Source organism: Herpailurus yagouaroundi, unplaced genomic scaffold (genome assembly GCF_014898765.1).
Source record: "Herpailurus yagouaroundi ecotype Mexico unplaced genomic scaffold, PumYag 163, whole genome shotgun sequence".
Lineage (NCBI taxonomy): Eukaryota > Metazoa > Chordata > Mammalia > Carnivora > Felidae > Herpailurus > Herpailurus yagouaroundi.
Window position 1 is genome coordinate 5,533,554 of NW_024412404.1, and position 15,465 is coordinate 5,549,018.

Below are 15,465 nucleotides of genomic sequence, written 5' to 3' on the forward strand. Positions count from 1 at the left end.
GTCCCTGCGAAACAGCACACCTGTATCCCTTGGATAAATGCCTAGTAGTGCAATTGCTGGGTCGTAGGTAGTTCTATTTTTGTTTTTTTGAGGAACCTCCATACTGTTTTCCAGAGTGGCTGCACCAGCTTGCATTCCCACCAACAATGCAAAAGAGATCCTCTGTCTCCGTATCCTTGCCAACATCTGTTGTTGTCAGAAGGCATCTTTTAAATGAAGTTTTAACACTTCTGTTTTAGTATGGTATATCTTTTCTTACGATGATTGTCAAAATCAATTATTGGAGCCACCAAGAGAAGTTTCTGCCATTGATATGATGTTTGAATGTAATTTCAGCCTACTAACTCAACATTCTTACCTTTTCCCTGTAGGAGGCAGATTTAGATTTACTCTAAGAAAGAGAATCTAAGGGCACTTCCTTCTTGGGAGAGGGAGGAGTCTGCACCAAGTGGTCAGTGTCCAGATAACTCTGGGTTCTGGTGATGGGTAGACAACAGGGACATTCCTCACGGAACCTCTTCAGTGTAGAAGAGCCTGTAGGCTGCTCTGCCAGGAGAATTTACTCTAAGTTATAAACAGTGCCTCTGAGAGGTGGGCTAAAGGTTCAGCTTCTTCATTTTTTGAGCTTTCTCTTTAAATGATGGTGTACCTAAACAGTGTTATGAAAATAGGAGTACATTTTAACTGTCCACATTGAATAAATTATCACACAAAACTGAGTTCATCGTCTTTTCTCCAAACCCAAGACTCTTCTTACATTCTCTTCATGAATGACACCCACCTTCCCCTAGGTGATATTGTCAGAGAATTCTCCTGCTACAGCTCTTCTCCAACTTTAAGGCACATAGGAATCCCCCTGGGATCTTGTTGGAATGCAGATTCTGATCTAATAGGTCTGCCCTGGGCTTAAAATTCTGCATTTCTATCAGGCTTCCAGGTGATGCCCATACGACTTGTGTATATACCACAGTTCAAATAGCAAGACTTTGGGCACATTCTCATCTCTGATTACATATCAAAAACACTTTTGTCTTTTATTTTTTTTAATTTAAAGTTTTTGTTTTTTTTTAGAGAGTACAAGCAGGAGAGAGGGGCTGTCAGGGGGTGGGGGAGCAGGGAGAGAGAGAGAGAGACTGACAGAGAGAGAGAGAAAGAGAGACAGAATCTTAAGCAGGCAGAGAGAGAGAATCTGAAGCAGGCTCTACACTCAGCACGGAGCCTGATGCAGGGGTCAGTCCCACAACCCTGGGATCTTGACCCGAGCCGAAATCAAGAGTCGGCCGCTCAACCAACTGAACCATCCAGGCACCCCAAAACCCTCTTGTCTTTTAAATTACTGTCTGCCCTCTCTCTGGGCATGGTAATGATGAGGCCTAGAATCTAAATAATTTTTTTTTTAATTCCCAAGGAATTTTTATCTACAACCAAGGTGAAAATAACTAAGAGGTATCTTATTGTGAAAAGTGAATAGTTACCACGTTGCACTTTTTTACTATAAGTTTATGTATGCATATGGACACTAAATAGCAAATAGTTTGTTTTAGAAACATCTGTATGTACATGGATTGATTAACAAGTTGGAACATACTATAGAAAAATAATATTTTAACAAAATTAACCATACAATACAATTATCGGGGTAAGGATATTGAATTAGACCTTCTCCTCGTTTCCGTGTTGTAGGGCTGGCCATAAACAAAATTTTCTACATCAGTGAAATTTCTGTACCTTACTCCAGCCTCTTCATTCCTCCCACTGTGTTTACCTAGGTCCTTCATGCTGTCTTGCATTCTGGCACTGAGCCAGCCCTTTCTTACCCCAAGTATCCTGTGACCTGTCACTTGTCTCTCTACATTCATCCAAATGTGAACTTCGGTTCTCTAGGTAAGGTTGATTGCACATGTTTTTGAAGGAAAGTAATTTGATATCGTAGGTTCATTTTCAGTCATGACAGATTTATTCTTCCTGGTTTTTTTTTTCCTACCAGTCTTTGTTTCTCAAGAACACTGTGTTATCCCATGTGGTATAAAGGCTGGTTCTCACTCTTTGAATGATTATTGTACATTTAAAGTATACTGTCAGTGGGGCACCTGAGTGGTTCAGTTGGTTGAGTGTCTGACTCTTGATTTTGGCTCAGGGCATGATCTCACAGTTTGTGAGTTCAGGCCCCACATCCAGCTCTGTGCTGACAGCGTGGAGTCTGCTTGGGACCCTCTCTCTCCCTCTCTGTCTGACCCTCCCCTGCTCACGCTCTCTCTCTCTCTCAAAAAATAAATAAACTTTAAAAATAAATAAAATATGCTGTTGAGCCTAGACTATAAAGCTACAAGTTGTATATAAAAGAGCATATCTTACCTAAAGAATGAAAATCTTCATTTTCTAGCTCAGTCATCAACCTGTCTGTCACCTGGACAAAGGAGCATACCATTTAGTAGCTCGGTTTGTTCACTCATAGAAATAGTACGATGGAATTGTCTATGTGAAGGTAGATGGAATGGGGGTACCGAGGTGCCTAAGAAATGGAATACCTTGGGAATACCTCAAGTTGGAAACATGATAGGCCAAGACTTTGGGAACACTAAGGGAAAGAAGAAGGTGGTAGAGTGACAATTTAGTGTTAAAATGAGCACATGTCACTCCTATCTGGATATGCTCTTTCCCATGCTAAAATCCTGAGAAATTCTGTGTGGTTCTGGTAGAAGGGAACTGTCTTTCTCAAAAATATTTATTATTCCAAATAAATCAATAATACTTTAAACAGCATAACAAAGCAAATTCTGAATTCTCAGCCAGTGTGGGTGGAGAGTTATTTTGGACCGAGAGGTCATTTCTTCCTAAAGTCTGCTCCCAGGAACAGTTCCCATAAGCAGATCCTGCTTTTTATGTCTTCTTTCCAACACTCCTTTTAAATTAATTATCAATTAGTTTTTAAACATTTTTGCACTTTTGCTTTCTTTCATGTTCCTCAAACTGCTGAGGTCAGGGATGAGATACACTGGGCTTCTGTGATTCAAAATCACTGGGGAGGGGGCTCCTGGGTGGCTCAGCCGATTAAGCGTCCGACTTCAGCTCAGGTCATGATCTCATGGTTCATGAGTTTGAGCCCCGTGTCGGGCCCTGTGCTGTCAGCTCAGGGCCTACAGCCTGCTTCGGATTCTGTGTCTCCCTCTCTCTCTGCCCCTGTCCCGCTCATTGTCTGTCTGTCTGTCTGTCTCTGTCTGTCTCTCTCTCCCCCTCTCTGTCTCAAAAATAAATAAATATTAAATTTTTTTAAAACTCACTGGGGAGGACCAAAGCAGTGTCGTTGACAGAGCTTTCCCTTTCTAGTTACAGTCCTTCATACTTGAAGAATAATCTGTGAGCTCTTTGGCAGTGATGCCTGGAATCTGCAGGTAAACTATGTTGCAGCAACCTCAGCATCTGAAAGTATAACCCCCAAACATCTGAGTTTGGACAAGCTGTACAAAGTTAAGATAGTCTTAAATGGGGCAGGGAGGGAGAAGTACCTCAGAGTTGAGGAAGCTCAAATCAATTCTAGCCTAATGTATTCACCCCGAGCACATGCCCCATCTTTTTAAAAAGAACTCTTTTCAGCCATGGTCTCTATGCACTTGGGATTGAACTTCAACTAGTTTATTTTCAAGCATGCTTCTAACTTGGCACAGCTGTGGGAAAAATCCCATAACTGAGCCATCTGGGTTGGATAAAAGAGGGAGTTTTTCTATTGATTTCTCACATTTTGTTCCTTTTTTGTTTTTAATGGGGGAAAATCATTATGAAATAACCAAATTATTGCATAATGTTAATGAAAGGGGAGAAATCTTTTCAACTCTACACTGTTTCTAAAGAATTGTATATTGGAAGTTCTCTCTGTTGTCTCTGAAATGTGGTATAGAATGAATGTTTTGGGTGAATTGACTTGAGTGAATAATAATGGTCAGAAAATAAAGTTCTCTTTGGGTGGTCTGAAATTCAGCAGTGTTTATTTCTTTTCAGACTCAGCAAAGATTTCCCCCCCCCCCCCCCCCAGGGAAGCATATTTTAGCATTTAATGATCTGGATTTACTTAGTGTGGTTATAATTGAAATCATTAGGCATATATAATTTTTCATTTTTTCATAAAGACCAGCATTAATTGCTTTATTACTCAAAGAATCTGAAGTTAAGAAATGTTGGAAAATTGTTTAATCTCTGATAACTTTGAGAACAACTTTGACAAAATAGACTATTTTAGATGTTAGAAACTGCTGTTTGCAGTCCAGAGTTACTTGTTTGAGTCTTGCATCAATTCAGACCTTAGAATTAAGAAACTTTTAAGTAAAAGTCTTCCTCCGTACTTGCTTCACCATGGGTACTGGGAACATGATGAGGAACAGGATGCTTTCTGTCCCTGTTAGTTGTTACAGTCAGAAGACAGGGGCAGATGTTATAGAAACCGTTGCTCAGATATGCTACAAAGAAAAAGTATGGTGCACAAAGATTGTATATGACCTTTAGAGGCGGCAGAGTTAGGGAAGGCTTTCCTTTAGAACTGAAGAAATTTCATTCACACAAAGCCAATATATAGTATATAATATAACATGAAATAGTAGTAGTTATATGGTAGATCAAACATTATGCTGGTAATCAACTATTTCTTATCTTCTTTTACTAATCCCTCCCATGAAAGCTTCTTGGCAGCAGGAACACCTTGACATCAGAGTTTATGCCTATTTCATGTCAGAGGGCTTTGTTTATAAAAGGCCCCGAGTAATATTTCTCATTAATATAGCACATAATTTTTCTTTCTATCATGCTAGTGTAATTTAGTAGTTGTATCATTTAACATACATTACTGTTAACATCATTGTTGCTATAATATCACATGGGTCCTAGCATAGAAAGAATAATTTATACAAAGATACAACTTAAGAAAAATATTTTGGGGCCACCTAGGTGGCTCAGTCGGTCGGGTGTCCAACTTTGGCTCAGGTCATGATCTCATGGTTTGTGAGTTCAGGCCCCAGCTCAGGCTCTGTGTTGACAGTTTAGAGCCTGGAGTCTGCTTCTGGATTCTGTGTCTCCCTCTCTCTCTTTGCCTCTCCCCCATTTGTGCCCTCTCTCTCTCAAAAATAAACATTAAAAACTTTTTTTAAGAAAAAATATTTTTTAATTAATATGCCATTTACTGCTATTGCCTTGACTCATAAATCTACAGCAAGATCCCTTCCCCCAGAACATTATGTCCCACTATATATTTGGAGCCTGTCCATCACTCTCAGTTTCTGTGATGGAAATGATGAGGATTGTTTTACAGTTGCTGTTGACTTTTTGTTTGCTTTATTTGGGCATTTAAATCAATTTCATTGTCTAAGAATGTAAATCATAAAAACTGGTTTCCTTTAAAAATATTAAAAGATTATGAAATGAGGCCTACTTTTCTTTTGGCATCAAGGGTAGATAAATGCATACCTATTAAATGGAGCATGGTCTTTTGATAGTAAATTTAGCCTATGGGTATATTCATTTTACAGTGTTCACTCAGGCTTAAAATATCCTCTAATGCCTTTGAGAGAGTAAAGTGAAGAACGCCATCACGTGACTGTCTGGGTTTCTGAAATGCTAAAGCTTTGTATAAGCCTTATGGATTTTGAGTAATAATAAAGCAAGTGCTGGCTTGTTAAAAAAGATAATCTGATCCATCCACTATATAAACCAGAATGTAATTTTAGATACTATGGTTTTACATCACAGATGATTCCATAATCTCCAAAAGAACTTGCCCAATTATGAGTATATTTTCTTGGAATATAAATTCATTTTGATACTTAAATGATTTTAAGATTCCATTTGAGGAATCTTTTACTTACAAATATTGTATTTTCAATTAAAATATTCACATTTCTCTAGTCGTGAAAAATATAGTGCATAAAGGGTTCCAAGATTTAAATATGACTGCCATTTCATTGTGACCGCTTTCAAAAGAAGTTGATTACCAAATAGTTAGGAAAAATGGAAGTTACAGTCTTGCGTATAGTTAGCCCAGTTGACTAATTCTTATACTAAATATTTTTGAGCATCTTTTTTGTTCCAGGTACCATAGTAGGCATCAGGTATATTCTTAAGAAACAAAACAAAGTTTGCAAAACAGACCATCGAACAACCTTTCTCATGTAGTATTCCCACTGACGTTTATGTGCTTAATTCTTTGGATATCTTGGCCTCCCACTCAGAATATATCCACTTCAACCTTTGTGCGGATCTCTAACAAGCTTCTGTGTCTGACTTACTGGTCTACTGGAAGTAGAAAGGGATTGCCGCTGAAGCCATATGTACTGACAGTGCAGGTGATAATGACCAAATTCACACAGACAGAGCCACATTTGGCAAGGGATCACAAAAATAATTTCAAGTAGTATTTCTCTGGCCCTGCTCCAATCTGCTGCATGAGAACATCAAACCTTCCTATCCTCCAGATCCTTCTGAGAGTCCCCTGAAGGTGTCCCAACCAGAATTTCTTAGCATGGCAGTCCTCTTCTCTGTTTTCAAGGCACTGTGGAGGTATCACCCATCACCACCACAGGGCATTAACCGTGCTGCGCATGGCAGCCGACGGCGCTGTGACCGATGCGAACCTCATGCTACTCTGGCCCTGCTTTCTCAGTCTCCACAGAGATTAGAGTTCAGCCTTTCATGTTAGGGTAGGCTCAGCTGCTATAATTGTAATGTGTAACAAAAATTCAACAGCTGAAGGAATATAGAAGTTTATTTCTCTCTCACATAACAGTCCACCTTAGGTGTTCATTTTGGCAACAAATCTTGTGCTGTCGTTCAAGAACTGGGGGGAGGGGGGCTCTGCCTGTCTTCAACACACAGCCTCCAAGGTTGCCCTGCTCTCTGCCCTTCCAGCCCACAGGAAAGGGGAAGAGCCTAGGGGGGAGATACCCCCACTTCTCAAAAGCCTCGGCTCACATTCGGTTGGAGAGAATTGGCCCCACCTCTCTGCAAAGGGCCACTTCCCAGTCACATTTCTGCTATGACAGCAAGCTGTCACCTTCGTCTCCCTCTTGTTCCACTGTCCTAGACCTAGACCGCTGGCGGCCTCCTAGATCTAACCTCCAGAGCAGCTGAGGGCATCCTCCATCACGTGATCTGCAGCATCTCTACCCTAGGCTGCCCTCTTTCCCATCCAGATCAACAGCTTGTCTAAACCTTTACCATTGTCCCCAGATCCACCCTCCTTGCCACTCACACCAGCCTGAAAGGTTGGTGACCTGCCCCCTAGATACGGGGCCCTAGCTGTGGTCCTCTCCCCGACAAGCCACTCTTTCCTTCCATCCCAGTGGAGGACACATCTCTACCTCTGTCTCAAGCTCACTCTCCTTCCCAGTGTAATTCTTTTCTATCTCCTGTGGGATCTTGTTCCACTAAATATTCCTGCTTTCTCTGAAGAGAATCTTCTTATCTTGCTGGTAAAGTTTTCAATCGTTGAGAGTGTAAACATGCTTTCTTTTGCTTCATGCTGTGTGTGTGTGTGTTGTTTTTTTTTTTTTTATTGCCCCTCTTTTTCCTTTTTAAACCAGATCTCTTAAAAGACTAGTGTATGTTACCTGCCCTGTCTGCATCTCCTGTCTAGTGTCCAGCCTTTTGCAATCCTTACAGAAAAGGAGCACACTGAGCTGTGTGCAGCCCACGCTCATTCAGCAACTCGTCCACATGTACTCCTGAGCTCGATCTGTGCCAGGCACAGGGAATTCAGCACTGAACAAAATAAAGGTCTTTGTCCTCCTGGAGTTTACATTCCAGTAGGGAAAGGCAAAAAGTAAACATCTATCTGTTAGGTGTGTCAGTGATCTGCGGAATGTTCTAAAGACAAAACGGAGTCAGGATATAAGGGGGCTAAGAGGACATGGATATTTTAAAAGACCTCATAGGTAAATATTTGAGCAGAGATCTGAAGCAAGTGAGAAAGCAATCCACGTGGATAACTGGAAGGAGAGCATTTCAGGCCAAACAAAACAAAACAAAAAAACGGCAAAACCTGTAATAAGGCCCTGAGCATATCTGCACATACAAGGAGCATATCTGCACATACAAGGGACATACATAAAAGGGCCAATATGACTGGAGCAGAACAGGGCAGGAAGGAATAGCAGATGAGGCCGGAGATGTAGCTGGTGCCAGATCCACAGGGTTTTCTAGACTAGGGTGAGAATTCTGATGGGAGCTGTAAGAGGGGCTTGAGCAAAGGAATGACATGATTTTGGTTTTGCTTTTGTTTTTTTTTTTTTAGTTGACTTATTTATTTTGAGAGAGAGAACACGGGGAGGGGTGGAGAGAGAGAGAGAGAGAAAGAGAAGCCCACGTAGGTTCTGCACTGTCAGCACAGAGCCTGACCCAGGGCTGGAACTCATGAACACGAGATCATGACCTGAGCTGAAATCAAGAGCCAGATGCTTAACCAACTGAGCCACCCAGGAGCCCCTTGTTTCTGTTTTAAGGAGAGACTCTGACTGCTGTATGCAGAATAGACCCCAAAAAGGCAGAGTGATCAGTTAGGTTGCTATCAGAATAATGCAGACAGGAGATGATGGTCATCTGGGCGGGGGAGGTATCTGTGGAAGCAGAGAGAAATCCATTCTGGGTAGATCAAAGAGATGACAGGCTAAGCAGTGCTGGCACCTTCCATTCGCCCCGCCAGTGGACTTTCCTCTCCACATTCCACGTTTCTACACCTTGCTTATGGCCCAGGAGGCTGATCCATACAGACTGCATCATATCTGGCTTCCGTTTAGTTTGGCCCCTGAAAGGCTTGTGCAGAAGATCAGAAGGCAGGATGAGCATGAGGTCAGAGTACTGTTCTCCCGGTATCCTCCCTTCCTCCCTGCCACCAGGGGTTGGCTGTGACTGTCCACCTGAGGCGACCACTCTCCCCTACAGTTGCCCTCTCTGGATTCCAGGAAGCTTTCCCCTGTCCTCCCTCCTTCACATCCAGGGGTGATTCCAGTTCCTACTGTTGCTAACTCCAGGGTGCTTCAGTATCCTTTCATTGGGTTTCCTGAACCTTGCCCACAACTTTATAAATAGTCCCTTTAGTAAGATTTCCTCAGATTCTTACACTCTTGACTCATACTGGAAGCTAGGGCATCTAATGTAGTAAAAACAGCAGAACTTTTTTTTTTTTTTTAAGTTTATCTGTCCATTTTGAGTGAGAGACAGAGAGAGAGAGAGAGAGAGAGAGAGAGAGAGAGAGAGAGAGGGAGAGGGAGAGGGAATGAGTGGGGGAGGGGCAGAGAGAGAGGGAGAGAGCAAATCCCAAGCAGGCTCCAAGCCATCAGCACAGAGACCAACTCAGGGCTCAATCTCACGATCCGTGACATCATGACCTGAGCCAAAGCGAGGCAGAGCTTAACTGACTTAACCAACTGAGCCACCCAGGCACCCCAGAACATTGTTTTTAATCACAGTTTTTTACTTGTTTGTTTTTCTTTTCCCTAGTAAAATGCTAAATCCGTGAGGACAGGAACTATCATACTCATGTTTCTATTCTCATAACATAAAGTAGGGTTTACTACAGTTGTATCAGTGTCATAGGTAATGATGCCACCTGAGTCCTTAAGAATTGTCTAAACTATGTTTGATATGAAAGATTTATCAAAAGTATGGTGTGTGTATATCCATCTCAGTGCTTATAGGTATAATCTTCACCTTGTTGGATAATTCAGTTCTCTGGGACCAAAGAGACTTTTAAGAAAAAGTTGGGTATACAGCTTTCTTATTACTCATCCTCATGGAGATATTTAGACAATGGTTTGCTGGTTTTACCAATTGTTTCTGAACTAGAAAGATACTGTACTATTTGTTCCCACTTTTCCCAAGAACATAAATTTTTACCAAATAAAGATGATGCCAATAACTTTTTTTCCCCAGGAACTTAAAAGGTGTGTGACTTATTAACTTAACAGTTAAGTTACTAATTTACATTTGCATAACATTTTAATATTGACTATATTTGGTTATATACATTCATAAGATTACCAGTGTGAGGGGCTTCTCCGGGGCTCAGTCAGTTAAACATCTGACTCTTGATTTTGGCTCAGGTCATGATCTCATGGTTCATGCGTTCGAGCCCCGTGTCAGGCTCTGCGCTGGCAGTGCAGAGCCTGCTTGGCATTCTCTCTCTCGCCTTCTCTTCCTGCCCCACCCCTGTGTTCTCTCTCTCTCTCTCTCTCTCACACACACACAAAATAAATAAACTTAAAAAAAAAAAGATTATCAGTGTGATCGTTTTCCTGCCAATTTTTGGTTTTAGTTTTGCATTTTGTTATTGATGTTTTCTGTTGATCTAAAGAATATTTTATCTTTATTCTTCACATGCTTAATTATACTTTTATAGTTTTGTGACTTGTTTTTTTTTTTTTTTTTTTGACCTTGACTTCTTCCTTGCTATTTCCTTGGAGCAAAACCTTAAACAGTAAGCTTCATGGCCTTGAGGTGTAATTTTAATAAAAGCTGTGCTGAGTAATCATTTGGTATAAAGTCCCAACCAAATCCATTAATAGAAAAATAAGCAATGTCTTTTCAAGGTTAACTTTCTATCTGGTTGCTCACACGAATAATACACACTTATTACATTCATTTAATTATTGCCTGCTATTATAATTTAAGATCCATATTTCTGGTAAGGACAACCAAAAAATAACCTTAGGTTTAAGAGCAAATTATCAAAGAATTTGTTCATTAAGGACAAATTAATATACCATGGGGTTTTGCTTATATAAAATTGTTGTTAATCCAGGAAAATGTCCAGGAATACCCTCTTGACTGGATACTTTGTTGTGTTTTAACTAAAAAGACATGGCTAGGGACTCCTGGGTGGCTCAGTCAGTTGAGCCTCCAACTCCTGATTCAGCTCAGGTCATGATTCCAGAGTCGTGAAATCAAGCCCCCTATCAGGCTCTGTGCTGAGCATGAAGCCTGTTTAAGATTCTCTCTCTCTCCCTCTGCCCCTTTCCCCTGCTCACACTCTCTCTAAAAGAAAAAAAAAATCTATTTTTAAAAGGCATGACCTTCTTTTTCTCCTTTTTTTATTTTTGACATTACTAAATATAAAGTGGGGTTTTTAAAGAGATAAACATTACATTCTTTAAAGCACTTTTATTTTGTGGATTTAAAATTAATTTAATAACTTCATTTGGAAACTGAGTAAGCACTTGATTGAAGCGAGTGTGCGCTTGAAATCTGGGACGTTTAGCGGTTCTCATTCATTAGAGAACTAGTCATTTGGAGGTATCACCAGTCACTCTCCGTGCAGTCCCCTTTTCCTCTCTCTTCTCCTCTATTAACCAGTAAATTATGACTACTTGGGGAGTTGTTATCCATTTGGAAACTCACAACGGTAACAGCGGCGGGAAATAGTGAAATAACGAAAAGTAACAAGCACCGACTTAAATAATTTTACCTTGCTGAAAGTTTCCTAAGCTTTCTTCTAGAAGAGAGTCAATTTAAGCCTCCTCTTTCCTGGGCAAGAAGGGAACAGTTTACCCTGAAATCCCCGTGTTGAGTACAAGGAGGGGGGCGGGGAACCGAAAAGATCTGGTCCGAAGGCCGCTGCGCACTGAGAAGCCGCCCCCTTGATAGACTTGTTCCTACTCCTGCCATTTCTTAGCTCACCGGCCAGATGCGGCTTGATTATTTAGGCCCCTCAGGAAAGTAAGAGGAGTTTACCATCTTGTCTCAAACTCTGGCCCATGCAGCGCTCGGGTCTCCTCCAGAGTCGCACCGTGGGTGGACCGGTGGGGCCCCTCGTGAGCCATTTCTTTTGTAATTGGCTCGGTTTTTTTCAGTAAAGAGTTGTATAGTTTTAAAAAATTAAAACTCCTTAGATTCTTTCTAGCTGTATAAAACCTCATTCTTCTGTTTGCAGCCTTTTCTTTCTTTTCTTTTTGGGGAGAGGCATATAGTCAATCAGGGTACAAGCTAACCCTCTGAATACAGTTGAGAGGTCAAAGTGCTAAGTTAGTGTTTGGCTCTGGAGGGGCAGGTGAATCAGAGCTTGTCAGAGCATCACTTAACTTAAAAAAGGGAGGGGCAGGAGAAAGTATACATAGGATGAAAATCCCCATATTTGGACAAAAGCTTGGAATTGGTGGCAGTGAGAGATTTTAGAGAACCCATGAAAAGTGAACAACTAAAGAGTACATTTGGGCTGTTTTGTTTTGTTTTTTAATTTGAGATGATAATTGTAAATCCATTGCTTTGTTTTTCAGATATAGATAAGATGCCCTATTTGCTTTGGGCAATTTTTTTAAGCTTTCAGGAGTCTATACGTTAGAGTAAATTGGTATGATTTCTATTTCATAATACATTGCTTCAAAAGTTATTCGTGGCTATTTTTAATTTATTTGTCCATGTAAATAGAAAACCATAAAAGCCACTTGAATTGTAATTCATTTCTATTGTCTATGGAATACCCAAACAAGCTTCTATATTAAAACTAAATAGTAGGTCAATTTTCTAGCTATTTATAGAGACCTAAATTTTTTTGTCCTCTCATTTAGAAGAGAACAAGGGAAGCAGTGGTTATTCTTGGATTTCACATTTAGCCAATCCTCACAAATTCTTTCTCTACATAGTATAATTGATTAATAGCACCAAATCCAGGGTCAGAGAGCCTGGATTCATATTCCGGCTAAATGACCTTGAGCAAGTCATTTCACCTCTCTCTGTCACTGTTTCCTTATCTATAGTGGAAATAATTATGTTTCCTACCTTGTAATATTGCTGTGGAGAGTAAATTACTTAATATATGTGATATCGTTAGTGTAGTCCCAAGGCCATAGTTGGCATGGTTTTACATATTAGCTATTATTATAATATTGAGCAGGAGAGCAGAGATTTTAATCCTTAATGAAAATCCAACCTACTTGAGCGATAAGAGAGTTTGTGTACTCAAGTAGGTGGAAAAGTATAGTCGGGGAAATGAATTCAAGAAAATTAATCTGGTAGCATTCAATGAAAAGGATTGGTATAAAGAGACACTGGAGTCTCAGGGACCAGTTAGGATGCTCTATTCCAGGAAAGAGGTAAAAACGTCTTGAACTACTATCTCAGTCCATCCAGATTTCTGGAACAAAAATACCATAGACTAGGTGGTTTATAAACAACAGAAATATATTTCTCACTGTTCTGGAGGTTAGGAAGTCCACGATCAAGGCAGGTCTGATTTCTGGTGAGACCCACTTCTTGGTTCCTAGGTGGCCATTTTCTCACTGTGTTCCCACATGGTGGAAGGCATGAGAGATCTCTTTGGAGGCCCTATTAGAAGAACAGTAACTCCATTTATGAGAGCTCCACCAACACGACCTCATCAGCTCCTGAAGGCGCCACCTCCTAACACACATTTGGGGTTAGGATTTCAACATATGGATTTGAGGGGGAGGAGGACACAAACGTTCAGCCTATTGCAGCTGCCATTGTGGTGTTGGTAGAAGATGGAAAATGATATGTGAGAAGTTACAGGCTTACATATGGGGGAAAAGAACACACTAACTTGGGGTGCCTGCGTGGCTCAGTTGATTAAGCATCCAACTCTTGATTTTGGCTCAGGTCAAAATCTCATGGTTCGTGGGTTTGAGCCCCGCGTCGGGCTCTGCACTCCCTCTCTCTCTCTGCCCTTCCCCTGCTCACAGTCTGTTTCTCACTCTCTTAAAATAAATAAATAAACCTTTAAAAAATAAATGGTTAAGCATTAAAAAAGAGAGAGAGAATACAGTACCTGATTTTCATATTGGGTGACTAACATTATGGATATAATGAATCCAGGATCGTTCTTTGGTTTCTGAACAGTTTCTATATATTGAGAATTAAGGAATGTAAAATTTAAAAGACAAGTCAAGATTAAATGTGGTCATATCTTATTATGCTGTTATTTATATAACAAGTAAATGGCTAATCGTCATCCATAAAGAAGCACGTTGATAAGAGTAAGATCTTTCAAAGAACTTTCCTCCAGTTAAGAAAAATCTATCCTATTGTGCTGATTCTTTCATTCAGATTCCTACATTATATTGTGTCAGGACTGGCAATTTGTTATTCTTTGATTCTTGTCTTGTATCCCAAGATTGTTGATGTTGTGATACGAGGAATTCAGACATAAACCTATCGAGAATTAAACCATCAACTTCCGTGCTTGGTCCAACTATAGATGTGGAAACATATATGTAATTATTCAGAGTTGCAAATAATTTTCATCTGTTATTTCATAAGTATTTTTATTATTTCCAGGTCCGATGGATGATGTACTGGATTGTTTTTGCTCTCTATACTGTGATTGAAACAATAACAGATCAAACAGTTGCTTGGTAAGTTCTAACACTGAGAAAGGGCCAAACTATAGACACCTCATCAGGTGTCCTGAGTTCTTATCCTGCCCTTGGCTGGTAACCCGGTGAATTTGATCAAGTTACTTACTTATCCAGTGTTTCACTTTCTTTATCTTGTTTCCCCATAAGAACATTACTTTCCTTACAGTACCCCCTCCAATTAGAGCAGCTCATGTCTCCCCTTGGGTTGCTCCCTGCCCTCCTCCCACACAGGTCCCAATATCTTGGAATACAAAAACTTAGTTGTCATCACCCTTTTTCCACAGGATGACTTGAGGCTATTTTTATCACTTCCTAAATGACTCCCTCTTTGAAGCCCACAGCATCTGATTCTAAACTCCCTCCCCATCCTTAAAACTCTCAACTACAAACATTCAAACTGGATGACGTCAGCATCCACGTGGACGCCCACTCACCACCAGCTCCTTGGCTGCTCTGTTCCAAATAGCTGAGACAAAATTAAAGCATGTTTGTACCCTCAAGGATTTAACATTTTACCAAGAAGTGATACCAAAGGGAACAATTTGAATCTCCTGTGCCATATTTCACTGGTGCGTTTCCATCTAAACCTTACCATCACTGGAGAAGTCCTCCTTGCAAAATCTTTAAACTTCATACCTTGCCAGTATCCTAAACTGCCCTCGCTGCATAAACCTTCAGCCTAAATTAGCCTTTCTTTGTTTCCTTTCCTGGGCTACAAATGCAGCACCCCCAGAACATCATTCAGCTGCTCTCATGTAGGGACCAGTTTGACCCTCCCCATTCCCTTTACTTGCTGCTTCCCTGCCCTCCTGTATCTGTTTCAGACACTTGCTATTCTCTCCTTTAAACTGTCTTTCTGGCTTTGCTATTCGCATCGTATTCTCACAGCACATTAGGTCATATTGGATTGCTAGGAAAAAAATAAAGAAGTCACCAGACTTTACCGTTCTTAACAACTTGCCCTTATTTATGAACCTCTCTGTGTCTGCAGCCATCTTTCTCTTCTGACTTGAAATGTGAGTTATTCTTCGTCTGTCCCATAGCTCATTCATTTACCTGTTAAGTGTTTGTGGAGAGTTTTGGGGGAGGGTTTTGTTTTGTGTTTTGTTTTTTGTTTTTT

At 40.6% G+C, this 15,465-nt stretch overlaps 1 protein-coding gene across 1 annotated transcript in view; it reads left to right on the forward strand.

Annotated features, from left to right (window-relative positions):
• Window positions 1-15,465, forward strand: part of REEP3 (receptor accessory protein 3) — a 61,208-nt gene that overhangs the window by 21,932 nt on the left and 23,811 nt on the right. The window contains exons 2-3 of the mRNA XM_040485057.1: window positions 3,350-3,392; window positions 14,266-14,342. Coding sequence (XP_040340991.1) covers window positions 3,350-3,392; window positions 14,266-14,342 — 120 coding nt within the window. The remainder of the gene's footprint in view (window positions 1-3,349; window positions 3,393-14,265; window positions 14,343-15,465) is intronic.